This window comes from Colletotrichum siamense, assembly GCF_013390195.1.
Source record: "Colletotrichum siamense strain Cg363 chromosome Unknown KSG_Cg363_contig05, whole genome shotgun sequence".
NCBI lineage: Eukaryota > Fungi > Ascomycota > Sordariomycetes > Glomerellales > Glomerellaceae > Colletotrichum > Colletotrichum siamense.
Window position 1 is genome coordinate 1,202,066 of NW_023501018.1, and position 24,618 is coordinate 1,226,683.

The 24,618-nt window shown below is 43.2% G+C and overlaps 4 protein-coding genes across 4 annotated transcripts; 2 read left to right on the plus strand and 2 right to left on the minus strand.

Annotated features, from left to right (window-relative positions):
- Positions 1–9,419: 9,419 nt before the first annotated feature.
- CGCS363_v007964 (Heterokaryon incompatibility protein 6, OR allele) lies at positions 9,420–10,532 on the minus strand (the record flags this gene model as incomplete). Its single annotated transcript, XM_036639813.1, has 2 exons — positions 9,420–9,587; positions 9,648–10,532. 2 exons carry the CDS (start codon positions 10,530–10,532, stop codon positions 9,420–9,422), a joined length of 1,053 nt encoding a protein of 350 aa, XP_036494513.1.
- Positions 10,533–16,065: 5,533 nt separating this feature from the next.
- On the plus strand, positions 16,066–17,031 carry ccg-6-2 (Clock-controlled protein 6; the record flags this gene model as incomplete). Its single annotated transcript, XM_036639814.1, has 1 exon — positions 16,066–17,031. One exon carries the CDS (start codon positions 16,066–16,068, stop codon positions 17,029–17,031), a length of 966 nt encoding a protein of 321 aa, XP_036494514.1.
- Positions 17,032–19,831: 2,800 nt separating this feature from the next.
- On the plus strand, positions 19,832–21,874 carry CGCS363_v007966 (uncharacterized protein; the record flags this gene model as incomplete). The annotated part of the gene is made up of 1 exon (XM_036639815.1): positions 19,832–21,874. One exon carries the CDS (start codon positions 19,832–19,834, stop codon positions 21,872–21,874), a length of 2,043 nt encoding a protein of 680 aa, XP_036494515.1.
- Positions 21,875–22,690: 816 nt separating this feature from the next.
- Positions 22,691–23,527, minus strand: CGCS363_v007967 (uncharacterized protein; the record flags this gene model as incomplete). The annotated part of the gene is made up of 3 exons (XM_036639816.1): positions 22,691–23,043; positions 23,124–23,183; positions 23,350–23,527. 3 exons carry the CDS (start codon positions 23,525–23,527, stop codon positions 22,691–22,693), a joined length of 591 nt encoding a protein of 196 aa, XP_036494516.1.
- Positions 23,528–24,618: the final 1,091 nt, after the last annotated feature.

Below are 24,618 nucleotides of genomic sequence, written 5' to 3' on the forward strand. Positions count from 1 at the left end.
CTATAAGTAATTTTAGCACTATAAATAAGAAGTATAAAAAGTATATCTCTAGCTAAATACCTATAAGAATACCTATAAAATAATAATATAAAATAGTAAGTAAAGGATTATCTAATAAAATAGCTAAGCTAAAATAGCTTATTCCTTTATAATTATAATATAAGATAATCACTTTATAGATTAAAAAGATAAAGTAATATAATAAAATTAACTTAGTTATATAGCTATAAACCCTCTAGCTATTCTATATACCCCCCCCTTTATTCTACCTCTTAGTAATAAAGCCTTTTAGAAAGCCTTACTATAAATATAAAAAGGAAGTTTCTCTATCTTATTATAATTAAGATTAAGAAGAAGCTTTACTATAAATAAGTAATTTATAAATATAAATAACTTAAAAGTAGCTTTATATTTATAGATCTACCTCTCTATTATACTTATAATATTTTCTATAAAATCTAATACTTATATATAATACTACTTTATAGTTTATTAGTTAATTTTTAACTTAGTAACCTTAATACTAATATATTTATTACTCTTTTAATATTTCTTCCCTTTTCCTATCCTATAACTAAACTTCTTATAAACCTCTTTATTACTATATAAGTACTCCTTTAGAGTATCTTTATAGTAAATATAGTTTATATAAAGCTTATTAAGTATTAAAATATATTTAAAATATAATTTATAGACCTAAGTATTAATTAAATTATCCCTAAAAGAGTAAGTATAAGCTTTATAATAGTTATAAAGGATAATATTATAACTTCTAAAAGCTTAAATAAAGAAGCTATAAGATACTACTAAATAATTAAAATTAAAAACCTTAATTACTTAAAATCTATAATAAGTTATAAAGCTATTTATAATAAATACCTATTTATAGAAAAGGTTAAGAGAAGTATCTAAGTAGCTAACTATATATAATAAATACTTTATACTTATTATATTTTACTAAAATTATTTTATAACTTACTTTATAGATATAGAAAATATAAATAAACTAAAGTTTACTTTATAATATATATTATAAAACTATAGGAGTTTAAATTTATACTAAATAAAGTTTATAAAGGACTATAAAGAGACCTATTAGCTAAGTAGCTAAAGATAATAAAGATATATAGTAAAAACCTATTACTAAGTTTAAGTTATTTAATATAATATAAAGAGGAGAGTTAGACTTTATATTAATAAGGTGCTTCTTAGAATTAGTTAGTAGCTAAAACTTATAATAAACTAAAAAGTATTACTCTTAAAGCTAATTAATATTTTTAACTATAATAAAGAGAAATATAAAAAACTTATTAGTTATTAAGAATATAAGTTTTATAGACCTAAAATATAATAATTATTTACTTAAAGGGATAATATAAATAAGTTATTAATAAAAAAAGAAATACTACTTTAATAGCTTATAGAAAGGATATAAATAGATAAGTAAATAAAGTGATTAAAGCTATTAATTTAATAGTAATTATACTTACCCTCTTACTTTAAGCTTTAATTCACTTTAGTAGCTATTTTTTATCTTATCTTTAATAAAATAAATAATTATAGCTACTTACTTATATCTATAAATTATTACTATTTTACTTATAACCTTTACTTATAAACTTTAAGTAAATAACTATATAATTACTATTTATATCTATAAACTATTACTAAATAACTATTATACTAATTACTCCTATTTTCTCTATTTTCTAATATACTTTCTATATATTACTTTAATATTACTCTCTCCCCCCCTCTTTTTTTATTTTACTACTTATATATTATATTATAACTAATTATATCTATAAAGTATATATTAAACCCTTCTTAAGAATTACTATATCTTTACCTTTATTTAACTTAGTTAGTATAATATCTATCTAGAAAAAAGCTTTTACTAAAAGCTTTATTAAAGCTTATAAAACTAAATAACTTATTAAATCTAAATAAACCTCTAGAATTCTAACTTAGTTATACTTTTAAGTTAATTATAAAAGAGATAAATTAATTAAATATATTAATAAAATAGCTACTTAGCTAGAACTTATATATCTTAATAATACTCCCTCCCCTTTTAATAAGAAACCTATCTTAACGCTTATATAGCTATAGCTAAGAGATATTAAGTTATAATAATATCTTTTAAATAGATAGAGATTAATAATAACCTACTTAAGACATTTATAGTTATACTTAAAGATACTTAAAAGTATTATAAATACTTATAACCTCTAAGGTATTATCCTCACTACTATTATACTAAATAATAATAATATTACTAGAGGCTTTACTATAGCTATATATTATATTAGCTAGAGAGTTAAGCTAGCTTTAAGATCACTTAAAGGCTCTTTATAAGTAGACTACCTTATAATTAAGGGTATATAATAATATTATTTTACCCTTTTTACTAGATACTTTATAATACTATTTAATAAGATAAACTAAATATAAACTAAAATATTATTAGATATTATAATAAAGTAGATATTTATATATAATAACTACTAAGAAGATAGAGAAGCTAAGAATAAACTTATTATAATCTCTAAGAATATTAAGCACTTTTTTACTAGCTTCTTATTATATTCTTAATAAGCTTTATTCTAATAGCTTATTATTTTAGATATCTTATAAGTTAGTTCTATTTAGTATTCTAAAGTGATTATACTTAACTACTTTAGGTATTTTAATAACTTTAATAACCTTAGTAGCTTAAATAGAGTAGTTAAAGATATATTAATAAAATAAGTTTAATATATTATAGTAGAATTTAATAAAGTCCTATAGTTATATAGGAATATAAAGTTTAAACTTTAAAAACCTACTAAAGAGCTAAAACTATTATAAAAACTAGCTAGTTTACTTACTTTAGATACTATTATAAGGTATAAAATACTATATAATAAATACTTAAAGTATATTAATAAAGGAAAGCTTTTAAACCTACTAAGTAAGGAATAGCTAGTACTACTAATATTAACTATTAAGTTTACACTAATAAATAAACCCCTTAGAAGTAGTTATACTATCTAAGTCTAAGATATAAGAGAAGTAGTTATTATTAAGCTTAAAGCAGTAAGAAGGTAGAATATAGCTATCTCCTATATAAAACACTTTTTATAGTAATTTAAAAGAATAAAGTTAGTATATTAGTTACTTTATCTTATTAAAAGCACCCCTTTATAAACCTAATTTATCTTTAGAATTACTTAAAGTAGGCTTATATACCTTTATAACCTTATTAGAGCTTTATAGTTTAGGGAAGTTAGATCTTATTAAGCTATAGAGTATTATAGTAACTTAAATCCTAGTTTAAAGAGTTCTTTATAGACCTAATTTACTACTAGCTTTAATAATTCTAGAAGATAAGCTAGCTAAGACTTTATTATATTATTTAAAACGCTAGTTAATCTATATAATACTTAAAGTATCTTCTATATAGAAGACTTCTTCTAAGTTAAATATCTTATTACACTAATATATTTTATTATAAGAGATACTTACTATAAAGTCTAAATTTACTTATTAAATGCTATATTATAGGATACTAACTAAGAAGAAAGGGGAGCTATTAATATAAACCTCTTTATAAATAAGTATAAAGATAACTTATAGAATTCTAATATAGTTATATACTTTTTATAAGTTAAGTAAAGCTACTTTATCTACTTAGTAGTAAACTAAACTAATAAGAAAAGCTATTTTATAGACTTAAGTTTTAGCTAGTAGAATAATTAGGAGTTTATTAACACTATTAAAGTCCTTACTATTTAGTATAAGCTACTTAAAGTGCTTAATAACCTTATTACTATTTTATTATAATACGCTTAAATAGTTAATTTAGTATAATAACTTAATAGTTATAGTTATAAAGTTTATTATATTAATTAAGTTTACTGCTTTATTATAGAAGAACTCTTTAATACCTATTTTAATAGTAATATTACTACTAATAAGAGCTTTTATTACTAAGACCTTTTACTTCTAATTAATAAGTATAAATTATAGATTATTATTAAGTTTTATAGATATAAATTAATTTATAAGAATTCTCTACTCTACTTTATAATATAGATAGTAATAGCTTACTTAAGTAAAATAGCTAAAAATAGAACTATATAGCTATCTTTAGAGTAACCTCTTAAGCTACCCCTATTAGTAAGTTTACTTTAAAGTCTTATAATAGTAATTTTACTCTTATTAACTACTTTATCCTTATTAAAAAGCTTAGCTATTAGCTTTCTAATCTTAAAAAAATATAGTAATTATAGTAAACTTATATTTATAACTCCTTATTATAAAAGTCTTATCTTATTATTATATAAGTCTTTAGCTCCTCTTTAAAATTTTATAACTATTAGTAACTATCTTACTTACTTTCTTAAGTAGCTTATCCTAAAGTTAGAAGTAATTAGTTAAGTAATATATATTAATTAGTATATTAATCTTTAAGTTTAAATAGAAGTTTATATATTACTTAAGATTTATACTTATAGATTTTTAAAACTTAGAGAATAAGAAGGATAAGTATATTATAGATTTAAACTTAAATAGGATATTACTTATATAAGAGAAATAAGAGAAGAATAAGATTATAAGAATATATATTATAGGTTTTATTAGTAAGTATAACACTTTTATATATATATAAAGATATAGGGAATTATCTTTTAACTTAGAAAGCTAAGAGGGAAGATAATTAGGGATAATTAGAATAAAGTTTAATAGGCTTATTAGATTTTTTAGTGTTTTTAGTATTTAGAGGTTAGATTACTAGCCCTCCTTAAGGGGTAAGAAGTTAGTTTAGTTATAATTATAATCTTTATAGAGATAAGAGGCTTAATTTACTTATTTTTTAGTAAATTTTTAAGCTTTTTATTTTATTCTTTTTATTTTAGATTTATAAAGAATATAAAGAGTTTTTTCCTTTTTTTTTTAAGATTATAAGCTTTAAAACTATAGAGTTATATAGTTAAGGTAGCTTTATATGCCTTTAGGCGTGTATATACTGCTATGCTACATAGCTTTTAGCTGCTTAGCTTATAACTATTTTAATATAAAACACTTTTTATAGTAATTTAAAAGAATAAAGTTAGTATATTAGTTACCTTACTTCACTAAAAGCACCTCTTTATAAACCTAATTTATCTTTAAAATTACCTAAAGTAGGCTTATATACCTTTATAGCCTTACTAAAGCTTTATAGCTTAAGGAAGTTAGATCTTATTAAGCTATAAAATATTATAGTAATTTAAATCTTAGCTTAAAGAGTTCTTTATAAACCTAATTTACTACTAGCTTTAATAATTCTAGAAGATAAGCTAGCTAAAACCTTATTATATTACTTAAAATACTAGTTAATCTATATAATACTTAAAATATCCTCTATATAGAAGACTTCCTCTAAGTTAAATATCTTATTATACTAATATATTTTATTATAAAAGATACTTATTATAAAGTTTAGATTTATCTACTAAATATTATATTATAAGATACTAACTAAAAAAAAAAAGGAGCTATTAATATAAACCTCTTTATAGATAAATATAAAGATAACTTATAAAATTCTAATATAGTTATATACTTCTTATAAGTTAAGTAAAGCTATTTTATCTACTTAATAATAAATTAAACTAATAAGAAAAATTATTTTATAAACTTAAGTTTTAGTTAGTAAAGTAACTAAAAATTTATTAATATTATTAAAACCTTTATTATTTAGTATAAGCTACTTAAAGCACTTAATAACCTTATTACTATCCTATTATAATATACTTAAGTAGTTAATTTAGTATAATAACTTAATAGTTATAGCTATAAAGTTTACTATATTAATTAGGTTTACTACTTTATTATAAAAAAACTCCTTAATACTTACTTTAGTAATAATATTACTACTAATAAAAGCTTTTATTACTAAAACTTTTTACTTCTAATTAGTAAGTATAAATTATAGATTACTATTAAGTTTTATAGATATAAATTAATTTATAAGAATTCTCTACTCTATTTTATAATATAGATAGTAATAACTTATTTAAGTAAAATAGCTAAAAATAAAACTATATAACTATTTTTAGAGTAACCTCTTAAGCTACCCCTACTAATAAGTTTACTTTAAAGTCTTATAATAGTAATTTTACTTCTATTAACTACTTTATCTTTATTAAAAAGCTTAGCTATTAACCTTCTAATTTTAGAGGGATATAATAATTATAGTAAACCTATATTTATAACTCTTTACTATAAAAGTCTTATCTTACTATTATATAAGTTTTTAGCTCCTCTTTAAAGCTTTATAATTATTAATAACTATCCTACTTACTTTTTTAAATAACTTATCTTAAAACTAAAAGTAGTTAGTTAAGTAATATATATTAATTAATATATTAATCTTTAAACTTAAATAGAAACTTATATACTACTTAAGATTTATACTTATAGATTTTTAAAACCTAGAGGATAAAAAAGATAAATATACTATAAACTTAAATTTAAATAGGATATTATTTATATAAGAGAAATAAGAGAAGAATAAGATTATAAAAATATATATTATAAGTTTTATTAATAAGTATAACACTCTTATATATATATAAAGATATAGGGAATTATCTTCTAGTTTAAAAAACTAAAAGAGAAGATAATTAAGGATAATTAGAATAAAGTTTAATAAGCTTATTAGATTTTTTAGCATTTTTAGCGTTTAGAAACTAGATTACTAGCCCCCCTTAAAAAGTAAGAAGTTAGCTTAGATATTATTATCTTTATAGAGAGGAGAAGCTTAATTTACTTATTTTTTAGTAGATTTTTAAACTTTTTATCTTATTCTTTTTATTTTAGATCTATAAAGAACGTAAAAAATCTTTTCTTTTTTTTTTAAAGATTATAAGCTTTAAAACTATAGAGTTATATAGTTAAGGCGGCTTTATACGCCTTTAGGCGCGTACATGCTGCTGTGCTGTATAGCTCTTAGCCGCCTAGCCTATAACTATTTCAATACTGCTACTGCTTAGTGCTAGACTTTGCTTGATAACTGTCGAAAGTTGATTAGTGCTATGAACTAATGAGGGTGAAGGAGATAGGAAGCCTTAACTTGCATACTTATCTTGTCCTAAGTAAAGAGCCACATATGTTGCCAACGGAGACATTAGAAAGCCCCTGCTGAAGTGTGTGTGTAAGATGTACAGATCTGGCGGAAGTAATGAGGCAATAGAGAAGCAGGGCTGCTGCATAACCCCTGGGATGGCCCAAAGACAGAGTCAGACTCTCAGCGACATATCTAAGCTTGCCGACGTCAGATAACCGTTCTCTGCACATCACTCGTCTTTCTCCTTATAATTTGCCGGCAGTATTCCTCGGGAAAAGTGCGACCAGCCCGCTCTCGCCAGCAGCTGCGTGCCAATTGTCATTGCAGGGTCAAATTGGTCAGCAAACTGGGTCAGGCACATGCGCCCTTCCTGGGTACGTAGGACGAAGTCGACAAGCAAGTGGAGCTACCCCTCTTTCAAATTGGTCAGCAACCACCCTCGCATGACGAGGACTCTTCCGATGTCCAGCAGCAGACTCTTCATGCACCTGAGAAACTTGGAGCGTTGTGTGAGAGGTGGAGGAAGAAATCGGCTTGATGTTTGGCTGAGCCTTTCACAAATAATTCGTTACTTCGTCTCGAACCACGGTACCTACTCCCCTATCAAGCTAGACAGCTTGCTCTTCCACTCCTGCAACGTTCTATTCCGCTCCTCTAGCTCCTCCTTGGCTCTCCCTAGTTCTGCCACAAGTTCCCGATTCTTGTGCTCCAAAACCCCCTTCTCACTCCGCTCCGCCTCCCTCTCTGCAGCATCTGCCCTCAGCTTCTGTACCTCAGCCTGCAGGCTTGCGGTCTTATTCACTGCAGTCTGCATCATAGTCATCTCATTCCGCTGCATGCTGATTACCTGCTGCAAGCGCTTCGTTTCCGCTTCTAGCTCAGAAACCCTGGTCTGTAGAATGGGCACGCTTTCGAGCTCACGGTAGACGACCGCTAGTGCTGAGTCGACTTCTGCGGGCAAGGTAGTGAATCGTGATTTCCTGACTGGTGGATTTCGTGATCGGGCTGCTCTTGGTTCGGGTTGCTCTGTCGGCACCAGCCTGGCTGGCACCACAGGCGGTTCTGGGAGCGCGGGACTTGGATCTACACTCGTCGAATGCTGTGTTGCTTCTGAGGCACCTTCAGCTACTTGAGGGACTTCTATGCGCTGAGGAGAGCTTGGAGGAGTTATAATGGGAGGGTTGCTATGCCACCCACGATCAACGCATACGGGACAGTACCAAAGGCTGTCGTCTCCGTGAAGCGCTTGAGAGCTCTTTGGGGGTTTATGTGCATCGTGATATGACCTTCGGCACGTGTCGCAGGGAACCAGATTATCAGGCTCCTGGCATACGAAACAAAAGTCATCATGCTGACCCCCGGATTCTTAGTGCAGTCAGTCAATTGCTCAGCGCGCCTGCAGACAAGATTCTCAAACGCACTTTTCCAGGCTTTGTAACGTGCCAAAGGGGGTAACGGCTGTGTTTCCGAGTCTACTGCTACAGTGATCGTGTTTGCAGCTTCGAGGCGGACTTCCTCACTAGTCGTGGGCTCCGTTGGCGGCACAGGCCGCCGACTGCGCGTCGATGCAATTTGCTGCGTCCGGGCCCGTTTCGCAGGCCGTCCACTTGATCGTGGACTACTTGCTTCTCGCGGGGTAGGCATCCTGACGGCAAAACTGTCTCATAAGGGTACGGGTGTGCTGATGTTGGCTTCGCGGTGACAATGATCTTCAATCTTGAGGAGCGCCGCGCCGAGATTTCGAAAGAAATGACGGAAGCTGATTAGTCTGAACAAGACCTGTCACGTGAGTCTGTCCCAAATTTGTCATCAACCTGGTTGTGGATGGTGAGAAGGTTAATAAGAATTGAAGATGGGATGAACTCCTTACGAGCAAGGAAGCTGTTGCATGTAACATTTATTGCAAAGAAAGATGAATTGACATATTCCTTTGAACAAGTCGAATAATTCCTAAAAACTTCACCGGTCGCAAACAGGACGATCCATCCAACCATGTCACAAATCACAAGCACATTTCGATGAGGGACATATGCAGACCTGGGTCACACCGATCAGAAAGAAATGGATATCTAACCTAGTCAAAGTAACAAAAACGAATCCAAACACAAAAATGCCATATGGCTCAGACAGTAGGTTGTGCACCCTCCAGCTGTCAACACCACCCGCGGGCGGAACCCTCCCACATCCAACACAAACAAAGTCTGAGCCATTTTTAACCCCTGCCAGTGACCATCAGATGAAGTACGCGGACACATAAGACGTGTTGGATGCTGCATGAACCCCTCCTCCCTGTGCCTTTTTACTTCTCATTTAATCGGTGAAATCATTTTTTGGGGCCGTCATCCGTGGACCTCGATGAAGAGGTCGTCCTGCTGCTCTCGGCATAATCCTTAAGAATCTTGGATTCCTCCAACGTCTTGCGCTTGTCATACTCGTCAAGCAGCTTGTACGTGGTCTCCAAAGGCAGCTCTGCCATCTTGTCTCTCAATTCCTGGGGCATAAATTAGTACAACGCAGCTATTATGTCAGGGTAAATGAGATGCAAACTTACCAGGGGGAACACGTTGGATGGCTTGTATCTGAACTCGTCAATCAGACGGTTCAGGCGAAGCATCTGCTTCCACGTGACAATGATGTCGCCGACCAAAAACGTCGGGAAACGGGCTGAGGAAATTTCTTCGAGGATCCAGCGGCGCTGGAAATACTGGCGGAGGACAAAGTCGGTGGCGCCGACCCAGTGAGGCGCCTTGTCCGGGTCCGAGCCGTCAGTGGGCGGCGTCCAGATCCAGGAAATCTTCTTGATCCATTCGTGGTGCGGCGAGTAGTTGTGAGGGTTCTTCTCCGCGTCGCCCGGGTCTCCCCACGTACGCGGCATGAGTTCGTCGATTTCTGCAACCATCGCGAGACCCGCGTCTGTGTGCTCCACCGCCTCACCGACCCAGCCGACGACCAACGCCGCGGACTTGTAGATCGTCTTCATGTCCGTGTGGACGCGCGACTTCTCATACTCGTCGCGGGGGTTCACGCACAGAAAGTCGCACCAGATGCGCAGCGCCCAGTTCGCGTCGTCCGCTCCCTTGGAGGACGAGCCTAGGCCGAACAGCTGCCTCAGCCATCGCGGCGCGCCTGACTGCGGCCGGCGCGGCGATGTGCATTGGAAGCGCTGCGTGAGTGTCGGGTAGAGAACGGTGCGCACATTCTTGAGCGCCTGGGTGAGATGGGCGGTGAGGGTGACGGGCTGGCCGCCAACGAAGATTTTGTCTGTCTCGGTGGAGTCGCCGTACAGCGACGAGAGGGCGATGAACTCCAAATCGTCAGTCAGACGAACGTGGACAAGACGGGCCTGAACCGGATCGTTGGGATTGTGCGTCGCCTGGATCTCGAGCAGGCGAATCTCGCGCCTAGACGAATCCAGACGCCTGTACGGAATTCCCATGGTCCTTCTTTTCCAACAAGACGGACAAAGAAGGCAGAAATCCCCCTGAAAAGCAACACCAGAACGAAGTGCCGGCGTTTATACCAAGAATGAGCGAAAGCGGACCCGGCTGGTCGGCCATTGGGTTCTGGGGTGCGCCATCGGCTGCCAACCTCGCTTGAAATTGAGTTTTCGAATGACAGGGGGTCAAAGGAGAAGCCGTCCGTATCCACTGATTGCGCGACATGATTGGTGTTTCTGCCCCGTCTTCAACGGTCCTGCAGCGTTTCTAGAATCCTGGCGATTCATAATCCCAGGCCCGGCCTGTTCATTTCCTGCGCTTGTGCTGTGTTCGTGACCCAAGACAACCCCCTTTCGCCCTCGTTGATAACCAATCGTCCACTTGGTGGGCTCCCAACAGTCTGAGCGAGGTTCGCAATCTTTTCGGCTCCACTTCTCATCTGCATAAATAGTCCAGGACACCATGGCACAAGGAGCCTCTCGCTTGGATTCTTCAACACGGCTCTGGGGTGCTTCAAACCCCACAACGCGAACGGTGGTCTGACTGATTGGTCTGCGCCTGGCTGGTTCGGTCGCGTGGCCGTCACAAGCTGCAGCCAACGATCCATCAGGAGTAGCGGTATTCGGCGTCCCCCTGTTCGGTACTCGGTGGCCCCATGTCTAACAGAAAAACACAAACACGTGTACATCTCAGAATCACAAGCGGCTAGAATCACCGTGATCCTTAGCCCTAACCGTACCTTGCCCTGTCTATCTGTAACCCCCTGACCTTACGTATCTGTGAGAACACTTTGAGCAATTTTCCCGAGGATTCTCGAATTTCTGTGGATTTCAAAACGGCCGCATCTTGATTGGGAACGTTAGTGTGGATAGCTGGGTATCCTTGGGTTGGGTGGGCGACCGCCGCTGCGTATGTATGCACGCGTCGTTTTTTTCGGTATTGGATTCCGTGGCCTTCCTGAATAGGCTTGAGGTGGTGCCCAAGACTGAAGAAGCAGACAGGGGTTTGCCAGATACCGCTACTCTTCCAGAAGTTCAGCTGACCAACAACCTGTCGCAAGTGGATTTGCTGCCACATACACGTACATGGAGCGGAAAAGCGCTTCGGCATATGGCCTGGGGATGTGGCACAATACCTCGGAGTGGCCCCACTCATGCTGCATTCGTAGATCACCAGGGTGCAGCGAGGCAGAGATCTCAACAATGATAAAGCTCCCGACCGCGCAGCAGTTTCCCGAATGTTGGAGTTGAAATAAGGCTGGAAACCCAAATGAATGGAGAACGCAGGGTCCGTTTTTGACCTGATGACAGAGGATCTAGCAAAGTCGGTCGTCATTCAATGCAATGGCATTTTGCTGGCGTTTGACGCTTACAGTATCTCTGATGTCCTCACCGTCGAATCATCACCCGACACGCTTGCCCGTGACCTGGCATTCCCTCATCGATTCAGCCTTAGCAGCCTGTGCACCAGACCGGTGGGAGGAGTACGAAGTATCGGTGAATCAAGATCGATCCAATCAGAAATCGCGTAAAGCCATATTTTGGATAACCCATGTCCGGCATGCTGATGCTTAGACTATAGAGTGTTAGGAAGGAATCAAACTCGGTGGTGAACACCAAATCCTCGTCGCTGAATGAGTATAGTCTCCCGGTGAACTAATGCAGTGTTCGTGTGACCCGTTGTTTTCACCGTATAGTGAATATTTACTCTTCAACGTTGAAATGTCTCCTCATTGCCAGGACAGAGCTAGAACTCCTTTCCGTTGCTGGGCAACTGACCCATCTTGTGCTGATATGAGAACACCGATTTGACATGATGACGAGGGTCACGTAGGCTGGCAGTCGGACCGAGAAAGTTTCGCTTTGAGAAGACAGGTTCTTGCACGTACCAATAGCACCCAACCCCCAAAAAGACAGCTGGCTCAACCAAGAAGTCTTGGAAAAGCAGTCTTTGGGACTATTTATTGTCTTAACATGCTACAGACATCCCCAAACTTGAACGTATTCATCAAAGCAATCGACCACCTACATATCGTAGCGAAAATATCGGAGTAAATAAGTGGATGACACAGGCCATCAACTTCGAATCGCGATCACAAAAGCTGTATAGGGTTAAAGCCAGCAAAGATCGGACAAACAAGAGCGATCTCTCAAGACCATGGTCTATCGACGTATGTGTGTGTGTAACTATCAGAAAAGACTTACCATCGAAACTCGGAGGCCGAGTGATGTATGACATCTGCGTAAGATCATCGAGAACACCAGTAATTCAACGACCGTTTCGAACAGTGACGTCATGCAGTACCGTAGCCCAGAGTGACTGGTGGGCCGCGGCCTGACTCGACCCTGCAGTGAATGCAGCAAGGGGAATGGCACCCAGTAAAAAAGTCGAAGAGCATCGGCCTCAGGATCAAGACAATAAGTACAAAGGATGAATGGTGCCCAAAAAGACCAATCACTACTGACGAACCCTGAAAAATGAAGGTCCCTGGCAGAATTGGCAGCGAATGGCTCGTGTCAAAAAGACAGTAACTATTGACACCGACAATACCACAAGCAGCGCAGAAATGCTTTGTTATGAGTCGAATTGTTAAGTCGTGTGGGGCAAAATGGCTACACCTTCAATGATTCCTCCAACAAAAACAAGCCATCATAGGAAACATCATGTCTACGATACCACCCTGAACGTTTGTTAACGTGGTACTTGGGGCCTGCAAGTGAATATTGGAGTCTGGACTTTATTGACGAGTCGGATATCCTACCCTGCCTCACTCCAAGAGTTCATCATGTCGGTATGGAGGCTGACGATCTTCGAAGGTTTCTGTTGACATAGGCAAGGTGAAGGACACCTGACTCTGCGCACCCGATATCTCCATACCAAGAGTATCTAGGTCCTGACTTATACGAGTGAAGGTACGTTGGCCAGGCCCAGTTCTAGAACAGTTTATGGAACGCTCCGCATGACTCAGGCCTTGTATATCCTGAACGCAAGCTTAGGTGTCACTCGGTGTGTGCGAGGTTTCCCGAGGGTACCCGTGACCGTGCCCAGAAGAGACGGAGAAATGAAAATGAGGATCATCCAAGAAGACAGACAATTGGGGCAGCCGATGGGTTCTGGACTTGGCCCTGATACCAACCAATGGCATCGATCGTACACGCCGAACTTTATTGAGGCTCAAACATGTCAGCAGCGTTCTTTTGATGCCCTACGCAACGAAACGGGGCCAATGTCCCCGCAACTAACTGCATGGGTGCTTCCGCCCTTTTGTCCAACACCGCCAGGGAGGAGCTGGTGTTGATTGGTGGATCTTGACAACACGACATCCGCGCACAAGATTTTGGACCGGATCTTTGTAGCCTTCGGCGGCACGTAAGGCCAACAAAATCCCACGAGAAGGGCGCTTCGTCCCACGCTTTGACTGGAAACATAAAACAGGCAATCTACTTGAAAGTATGTTTGCCGAGTTACCGGTGGAAACGCCGGGCTTGTCCGGCGTGGCGAGCTGTGTGGCAGTCAGCTCAACAACCGAACATATCACCACCGAAGCGTAGACGTAGGTTATTCAAACTACTTTCCATCTGCTGAGAAGGAGAAACAAGGCTATAGGTGAGCGTTTGGACCCAACATGCGTAGGTTCATATGAATGAGGGTCCAGGTTGCCAGTCAAGTCATAGTCAACCGTGTGCCGTTTGATTCCATATACCTATTATGTCTAAGGTATGTAATGCGACTTTATTGCGAGAGCCCACGAATCACCTGCATCATACGACTGTAATAGATTGTACATCACTAGGGTGCGGCTGGGCAAGATCTTGACAATATGCGCGATGTCACGTCCAAGCTTGTGTTAAGCAGATTTTCGAAGGTGGCAAAGAATGCTTAGTCTCCGGCCATGACGGAAGAACTACAGTTGTAGATAAAGCAAACTCAGAACTTAAATAATAAGAGACGGAAGGTCCTAGCTCCCCAAGAAATTCACTTCATGCGCCTCACCAGAGGAGAAGGCTGTGTATATTAGACGGTCTCGAGCAATAGTCTCAATCTCTGCGCGGCAGAGTTACCATCAGACGCACATTCAACTGACTCGCACGTGATTTGCTTTGTCAAATCACTTGGCAAATGATGTGTTATCATGAGTATTTACTTAACCTACCCTGCGCAACATCAACGTATCGGTCATGGCGTCATTGCCTTGCAAAGAATACTTGCCCAACTTCATCCTTTAATCCCATCCGGATTGTGTGAAAGTCGCAAACAATCAGCTTCTTTAAACTGTAACTTGCCCAATAAGCACAAAAGACCAAGGTTATTTGAGATGCGTATTAGAGAATACGTCGACTAGTGGCACAACGGGCAACTTTGTGGCCTCGGTGCCGTTTCTTGAGAAGTCTTCGGCTGGGGTGAGTGTGCGCCAAGTGGACTGACCAAGTCTTCGGGGAAAATTGTAATGAAGAACGTATCTGATATGAATGAAATTCCAAGTTGTTGCCACACCTTGCATTGCCGCCCCGTCTTGGCCATGATGTTGACATCCAGGACCAAATCCAGCTTTTTGAATCCTGCTGGCGGCCTTGATGCAACACTGAGATTTCAGGATGCTTTGCCATGATATAGCCGTCAACACCAATTTCTGGAGTCCACCTAGGGTCAGATCATGGGATTCGTTAGCACCGACAATTGGAATTCACCCAGAATTGCCTTGATGGACATCTCACATCTGACTGGTTGAAAAGCCTTCGGCAAACACTCCGGTTGAGAGCAAGGGAGAGGGGTCCCAAGGGCACCGGAGGAAATGCTGCTCAATCGGGCCGCGTCCTCTGCCCGAGAGCCAAGTTCAAATTCTCCGTTTGGTGCAGCGGAATTCCGCTAGCACGCTGGACAGAGACCGTTCAATCTGCCCCTTTTGTCGCTGGCGAGACATGCCATGCAAGTAGATTGAGACATTCCCTCCCCTGACTGTTTTCCCCGCGATTCACAGCCGCCGAGATCCGACTTAGCATGTTTCGCGCATTATGAACACAGGCCCGCACTTTTTAGGGGATAGCATTCCGGCTCGAGACGAGTTCTGGGGCTAGGCACACGACAATGACGTCGTTAATCTTAACGGTTGGAGCGCGCTCCCGACTAGATTCTCCCCCAGAGACATTTTAGCGTTTAGGGTTGGTTCTTAGAGCAGTGATGGTCGAGCCGCCGTCGACCTTTTCGAGTATGGTGCCCGTGGAAATACGAGACGCGGTTGAGCTAAAGTGCTGCTACGATGATACGAGGCGCGAGGGACACGATAAACAATTCTGGAACGCGATGGTTATGAGTAGAATGCAGCGAAATTTCGTACCACTTCGCTTGCTCAAACACACATATTAGCTGTACGACTAGTTGATCAACGGAGTTGCCTCCGAGAAGAAGCCTATAAAGAAGGGATCGAATTCGCACCCAGTTGCATTTCCACAAGACATCTCGATTGCATCGCAACTCATCCACTCTTTTTCCATCTTCAACCTCACATTCGTTTTCACCATCACCCCTAACAAAATGACTTCTACCATGGGCTCTCTCCTGGTTGGCCTCGTCCTGGGCGCCGCTCAGCTCGCCAACGGCTCTCCGATGGCCGACGCCGTCTATGTCACCCAGGTCGTCAACGCCCTCACCACCTACTGCCCTGGTCCCACGGTCATCACCCACGGCCCCAAGACTTACACCATTGAGGAGGCCACCACCTTCACCATCACCGACTGCCCCTGCACCATCACCCACATGGGCCCTGTCCCGACCGGAGCCGCGACCTCCGAGTGCGCGACCAACTGCGGAAACGCCTACAACACGTGCCGCGGCGCCCCCGACGCCAACCGTGCCTCTTGCGCCGCCGAGTACGCCGGCTGCTTGGGATACAGCCCGTTCGGTCCTGATGGGTCGTTGATCACGCCGACCGCCTGCTCGGCCCAGATCTCCGCCACTCCGGTTCCCCTCCCCAGTCCCATCGAGGTCGCCCCTTGCCCCGCCGCTTGCGCCGCCTCCTACGACAAGTGCCGCGGCGCCCCTGACGCCAACCGCGCAAGCTGCGCCGCCGAGTATGCTGGATGCCTAGGCTACAGCCCCTTCGGCCCCGACGGATCGCTTGTCACCCCGACTGCCTGCTCCGCTGCCGCTACGACCCCAGCTCCCGCCCCGACTGGCGCGGCGCCCACTGCTCCGGCTGGCAACGAGTGTGCTCAGAAGTGCGCCATGGTCTATGACCAGTGCCGCAGCGACCCCAATGCGAACCGCTCCACCTGCGCTGCCAACTACGCCGGCTGCTTGGGATACAGCCCCTTCGGAGCTGATGGCTCTCTGGTTACCCCCACCGCTTGCTCTGCCTCCGCCCCTGGAGTCGCCCAGCCTACTGGTACCGGTATGGCTTTGCCGTCCCATGTTGTTGTCGCTGGAGCTGAGCGCGTGTCCTTTGTCAATGTTGCCACTGCTTTGGGTGCTTGCGGTCTGGCTGCGCTTGCTCTTCTCTAGACCATTTGTGTGCTGGAGGGCTTGGAGGGCTGGGTTGGAAAACGAGTACAAGTTGGTTTCAAGATGATGTATCTGAGGCTTATTATAATTCGAAATGCTTAATATTTGATGACATTAATTTATTGTGAACCCAATAAGCCAAAGCCTGTGGCACTATGTCACGTTGTCTGACTCTGCCTATTGCGTGATCCTCACTGTCAACTCCCCCTCATCGTCTAGTGTTTATCGCCTTGTAGACTCTCTACGAAGTTCTAATCATGTTCAGCTGAAAGTCTTTGACGAGTATGCGTTGCTTCTCAGGAAGTCTCGAATTTTCCCGGAAATGACTTCGACACCTTGAAGCACATACGGTAGGTAGGTAACGTTTACACCCCGGACATCGATAGTGTTTCGCTGCCTCAAGATTACCACTCTGTAATTAATGGCGTGTGCCACATGAAATGACGTCAATTGTGTGCCTGGCGTAAATTGGCCTCGTCGTGAACCTTGATGCTCCAAGCTATTAGGTATAATCTTCCACCTGAGGTACCACACAGGTGCATGGTCCATTCAAATCTTATTCTCCACTCTCAAAATCTCTACAAGTAGCCATTGTAGCCCTCTAAAACTCATCCACTTCACCTTCGCACATCTTACACTACGCCTCTCTTCGACAATCTTCGGTGGCTCAGCACAACCTCACTTGCATGTTATTGGAGGGAAAAAGCAATGTCATCATCGTTCCGTTTTCTTTCTCTTCCACCCGAATTGCGACGGGAAGTCTATGAGCAATATTCAGCCGTCGCGGGCGGATATGTTTGTTCCGCTGACCGTCTCCTTACTGGTCGACTTCGCCAAGCCGATGGTCGCCCCATCGAGGTAAGTCTCATGTTCACCTGTAAGCAGGTGCACGCAGAGATGAGCGGCATGGCTTTCCGATTGAACACAATTACGTTCTCGACAATATGCTCTACGCGCATGAGACTCCGAGCTGCATGGATGGATTTCACAATGCGAAAGCTTCATACCATTCGGAGAGAGCTATCGCACTTCGCTGGGCGTGCCATGACCGATCAGGTGTACGCAGAGCTTACCGTCGCATACCCTCGACTCGTCCCACTCCTGGACCGAATAAAAGCCCGCCGGAGAGGGCTAGAAACGCGGCAGCTACTCGGTGGACCGTCCTGGTCCCTTGTCGAGGACGTCATGGAGATTTCATACGGCGAATCTCCTTCTCTTTACCGCGAATTCTGCGCTGCTCTGCTCCGGAAACTATTGCAGAACGGCCCTGACAGCACTGAAGTCATGGAACGATACTTGATTGATGCCAGGTTGTCTGAAAAGCTGAGATATGGGCATGAGCCTATTTCTCATGCTATCGCTGAGTGCGAATTAAACCCTTGGGACTATCCTTCGGACAAAGACCTACCAAGCCTGCAAGCTTGGGTTCGGACGTTGGGGGGACAGCAGATGCCGACACGAGATACCGACCCCTTCAGTTATCGTTTCTCCGCGGCCACAGCTGCAATACACTTTTTGAACTTCCTGCCTCCCAAGAGCCGTATGCAGCTGCGCAGCATCATTTTGAACGAAGACAAGGTATCGGTTGCATTTCCGGAAAGTCACGCTCGAGGCCTTATACGATTCTGCAAAGAGAACATCGCTCTCCGCATCAAAAGACGTGTTGATATATGGAGAAGCATTCTCCCCTCAACCACAATCGGTACTGCAGAGGGCCTAAATGCAAGTCTGGGTTTGAACTCACGCCGAATTATACGGAACCTGTCGATGTGGATGGTAGAAGCCTCAAGTCTCGCGGCAGCTGGCATGCCAAAGGCGTCCTTCAAATTGGTCTTGGATGCCGATCCAGCACCCCAGCAAGCGACTGTAATGTTCCAACTCGTCATTCAGATTGCTGCCTCATGGCAAGACTTTTGGACCGACCTGCATACGAGAGAGGGCAACGTGCTGGATGAAACGATCCAGAGATTTTCGGGGCTGATGTATAGGGATTTTCCGCGGATTTTGCGAGACGTCACGACGAATCAATCAATCATACGATGCAACTTTGACGCTGGTGAGACACAGCCATTAGAAGCAGCATTTCCACTCTGGAAATACTGGGGGCAGGACAGGTGGACAGAGGAATGGATCAACTTCTACACCGTCACTTGGCAGACTAGGCAGCCCCTGCCAGATTGGCAGACGCTGCTCAGCGAAAATCTCTTGCAGAGTAACGGCTCAGAGCGTGGGCAGAAAGGCAAGAGGAAGTGGAGAGACTACAGCTACCAACTGCCAACTTAGTCTCGGACATACTGGTTTGGGATGAAATACAGCTTGCGCGAGATGATGTTACGGTTCACAGGTTGGACATGACATTGAAATTTTGGGTACGAGGATCAGGCTTTTGGAAATATGACCCAGTATCTGCGTCAGTTCGCCAAAGGAATGACTGTGTTGTGTTCTGGCGTTAGAATTCGCAGCTGAGTCGATGAGGCCAATCTGCGGGTATTTTTGGTTGGTTGCTTCAATCTTTTGTCGGGCTTTCATTTTATTCAAGAAAGTATACTGCTACACCTGTCCTTCATGAAAGAACTCTTGGGTCCACGATCAGGCCGTACTGAAAGGTATTGTGTTTGCTGCACATACCCTTGCTCCAATCTGATCAACCAATCCCTGGCTCGTTACGACATCGCAGGGCGTGACACTTTCAGGGATTAGCGCCCTGGACGCGTCCACTTCGTTCGGGATGCGCGTAACCCCACCGACATGCTCCTCAACTTCATCCCAACCCGACATCCAAATTCCCTTGACATCCCCAATGACAGCATCCACCACCGACTCCATGGCGGTTCCTCCTAGCTCCAAGATGTCGCTGGACTTCCTGACGCAGACTGATGCCCAGCTGCGAGAGCCCGCTGAGCTCGCAGCCGCCCTGTCGAAGCTGGACGAGAGACTAAGGGAGTCGAGTATTCCGTACAGTGACCCACCCACCCTTGACCGAGAGATCGTGGAAGCCGATGCGCTCCTCGAAGACGTCGTGAGAACCACTAAAGATCCCGGTTTCCTCGAGAATCAGAAGGCGCAGAAGATTCTCGTGTTCCTTCGTGCGAGACTCGAACGCCGTTTGGCCACAGCCCGGAGCGCAATCGCTCGAATGCGCAAAGACCGCATTACAGAACTCCCGACTGAGTTATTGATGGACATCATGAGTCGAGTAACGAACGGCACTTCAAATCTTGGTCTCGACGGTGACGATTTCATCTCGTCCAATGAACACAACAGAAGTCGGGACGTCGAGTCTATCAAATCTCTCCGTCTCACCAGTCGCCGCATGCGCAATCTGGCCGATCGCTTTCTCATCCGCTCGGTCACTGTCAGAATGATGCCACAGTCTCTGGCCCGACTAGTCGAAATTTCGCATCATCCAGTCTTCTCTCATACCGTTCGCTGCGTGAAAGTCAACTTGGCCTTCTATGCCAAAGCTCTGGCGAACCTGAACAACTTCGCCGGGTTCGAGAAATGGCAATGCGAACGAATACATGAACGCTTCGGACTCGCCAACGAGAAAGCGGATATAGAAGAAGCTGAAGACCATAGGGTCTCGGATCATACGATGACTCTGCTCAAACGGCTGGACAAAGAGGCCATCGCCACGCGGGAGGTCAAGCGAGGGCGAGACCCTTTCGCTAGCCTCAAGACATCTTTCAAACGATTGCTGCGCGCAGCTCATGTACAGTATAAACAACTCTATGATGAACAGCAACGAATCCGCAAAGATCACAGAAACGGCGTCGATTCGGCCTTTTTGAGAGAGATCTCCGCTGCAATGGCTCGGATGCCCAATGCTACAAGACTGGAGATTTCGGACGTGGACGTCGACCCGGACTGGAAAGACCATTATGACAGGGTGATCCAACATGTACATAATCTGGATGAGACCACGGGACTTTATCGACTCATGACTTCTCCAATCCGTTGGGAAATTTCGAACACCTGCTCCGAGCAGTGGGCAGGAGCTCCTGTCGGTGTTTTATTACAGCTGCCGGTTGCACTCTCCGAGGCAGGCGTCCAGCTGACGAGGCTTGCTATTACGGTCACTCCCCCTCGGATAATTCAATGGTCTATGATGCAGCCGACTGAAGAGCAGGCAAACAAACTTGCTCTTCTTGTTCAGAACGTCAGGGCTCTCGAGTTCACCATGAAATCCAGAGACGATGACGTCTCCATCACACCTGCCCATTGGCCAGCAGGCCAGGCACATCTAGAGCCTATAGCGGCATATTTGGCAGCCATATCGTCAACTCCAAGCTTGAAAAAGCTTCACATCGGAGCGGGCGCTTTTGGAAATCACATGTTGGATGAATGGGGCGATCTCCGGCGGTGGCCACTTCTAGCCTCCCTCATCAAGTCCCAGCCATGGCCGAGACTCGAACGTTTGGAGCTTGACAACGTTACCCTCACTTCAGGTCTCCTTGAGGAGCTGATCGGAGAGCGATCCACGGATATGATTGTGCGGCTGGAAAGCGTCTTTATTGACGAAGAAGATGAGGACACTTGGCGCGAAATGCTCGACATGCTGCGGGCGAAAGCGGACCCTGCCCGGCCCAGGAAAGAGGGCGGCGTATGCGGCACGGTCTTTGTCGAGGCCCTTTTTGCCCCATATGGGGGTGAGATCATCGACTTCCTGAAGCGCGACATTGAACGCATATTCGGCAGCCGGGTCAGGCTTAATGACAAGGCACCGCTCACACCGGCCCTGTCATATTTGAGAGGTCTGAGGTCCAAGAATCCCGTTCCCATGGTCATCGGGACGCCTCCGCTTCCACCCATCCATCATCTCGCAGACGACGTCGCCTGGTGACTTGCCATGAGACATGATGTTCTGTTGTAAGAAGAAATTTGCTTAGTTACTCATTACTAAACACAACCATACGAATATCCACCGGTTCCAACGCATCAAAGCCATCGCAATCACATGAACAGCCCGCGATGTGATTGATAACGTAGGAGAATTTAATTGCGGATCTGCATCGGACGAATCAAACATGCAAATCCGGGGAAGGGGGGCGGTGCCAGCACGGGCTGTGAAAAGGGGTCCACCGTCCTCCACTCCGCGGACCGCGTGGTAAATGAACGCGCGCGGCAAAGACGCAATGCAATGTCGGCGCCGACTCGGCGGTGACGTTACGGGGGGAGGCAACTCAGAGGGTAGCAGTCTGGTGGGGGAGCGTGGAAAACAACGTGAAAATGCATGTGAGTTTTCTTTTTTCACCTGAGAACGGAAAAAGCCGGCGATCTGCAGTCATTTTCAACGTACGACGAGGTATCGGGAGTTTATATGGCTCATCTCAGTCATTTGCGTTATTTCTCGTCGTTTTTCAGTCAGTGGTTGGTCATCAACTTGGGCACAACTTTGCGTGATGAACAATCCAAAATCAAAGTCGAAGGCAACCTTGCTTACCGCACTTGAAGCTCCTCGCAGCGCATTTTTCATTGACACACTAAAGTCTATCTACATGCACCGTGACATCCCATCTTTTTGCGCCGCTGCTCAACCAAAACCAGAACAATATTTTGACTATGTACATGAACCGAGTCCCAAGTGACAAAGAAAAGGGGAGAAAAGCCTTGCCAACGGCAAGACTAATCAAGTTCTCATGAAGACTCTTCACAAGACTTAGTTGGAAGGAGCAGTCCTCCTGAGGTTGAGGATGATCTTGTCATCGGTGTCATCGCCGGTCTCGTTCCAGCGGAGGTTGTAGATGCCGTCAGTCTCGGTGGCGGTAGCGTACCACAGGGACTCGTAGCTGCCGTCGTCGGCCTCGACCAGGACGAAGTTGCCGTAGAAGGCGAAGCCGCTGGTCTGGCGGCCGGTAGAGGAGGAGTTGCTCTCGAGGAAGGCGACGTTGTGCACGTCGGAGTCGGAGCTGGGGATGGTGAAGGTGAGGTTGGACCAGGTAGGGGTGGTGGTGACGGCGGTGGTGTTGGGCGCGCCGATCCAGGTCTCCTCGTCGTCGGTCTGGGGAGTGACTGTTGGTTGCGATATCAGTAATCTACTCGGACTTACGAAGTCAAGGGATGTGGGGGATGTTTTTTGGGCGCAGACTTACAGATCACCGGGGCCGCGTTGGAGTCGTTGAACTGGGTGTAGTCTCCGAAGTAGGCATCACCTGGGAAGGGAATCGTTAGTATGGTGGGGAACTTCGGCAGTGAGGGTCTAGACCGAGACGATCGGATGGTAACACAGATGGTGTGGTAGAGGAGATGGGACGAAGATGAGATGACACTCTCCATCTGAGGGAAAATAGGTTTCGAAACAGAGAGATGAATGCTTACCTCCAGCAGTGAACAAAGCCAGGCCGCCAATGCCAGAGCCGTAGGCGTAGATCTGGAAAGAGCTGGTGTCACGACGGACGTGGGCTGACTTGGCAGACCTCACGCTGGCGGGGGCGAGGCCCGGGACCGCGGCGGTGAGGGAGGCAAAGGCCAAGATGAGGCTTCCGATGTGCTGCATTATTGCGATGTTTTGTTGTTGCTTGTTGGAAAGGATTATATGATGTTGCGTGAGGCGTTGAAGTAGCGACGGACTCAGGTGAGCGGTATTGATATTAGTGTTGCTGTGCGTTTGCTGATGTTGAGAAGACGAGCAGAAAATCTGTAAGTGGGAAACAAGATGGTTATTTATCATGAGCCACGAGAGGCGATATCGAACAATTCTCAGTCCGGAAGATCCGCACCACAACGTGATGTTCCCGCACCACCAAAAAGAAAAAAACCTGGCACAAAAAGCTTTTCCAACCAACAACGCCCAATCCCCCCGTCCCATGATCCCATACTGCGGCTCAGACCACTGAGGCTGAGTCCCCACCGGTAGTACGTAGCAGCTCAATCAATCATCACAACTTCTTCATGCAAACCGCGGCTATCCTCCGCTGTCCAGTGTTTGCCGTTCCGCCAAGCTGTCAGCGGGCTGGGTCCCGAAAAGCAAAAATGAAGGCAGGAAACAGGTATTGACCTTGCAACGCACAACGGCAGTGCCGTTATCGTTTGTTCTAGAATGAGGGCACATCCCAGATGGCACATACGTCAACACGTCGATTTGTTTTTCGGGATGTGGGATGAACTGGAGCCGACGGAGGGACCACAGCGAAAAAACGGGGACCCGGGAATCTGTTTTTTGGATGTGGCGCCGCGCGCACGGAAGTCGAAAAGGCGTTAGCAAGGGGGTGGTGATATAGGTTAGTAGGTCTTCGAGGTGGACGGCATGAAAAAGGGGATCATTGGAAAGTTTCGCATAGAAGCATCCACGTAAGGGCACCGAGGCTATTCGTAAGGAGGGCCTCATAGAAGAGATGAACACCCTCCTCATCCATCTGGACCACCCCTATCACCGCATCCGCACCCTGGAAAGCACAGACGATACCTATCGGGCATCCGTAGGGCGGATCGACCGCTCCTGCATCTGTGCAGCTTTTTCTACGGGCCCGCCCGTCCACCGGACCTGGATCAGTGTCCCGGGACGAGGCCGCGCCCCCACCTTTCCGAACACTCGGTCATACCGGCCGTTCTGGGCGGCCTGTGGAAGATCAACATCAGGACCCCTTC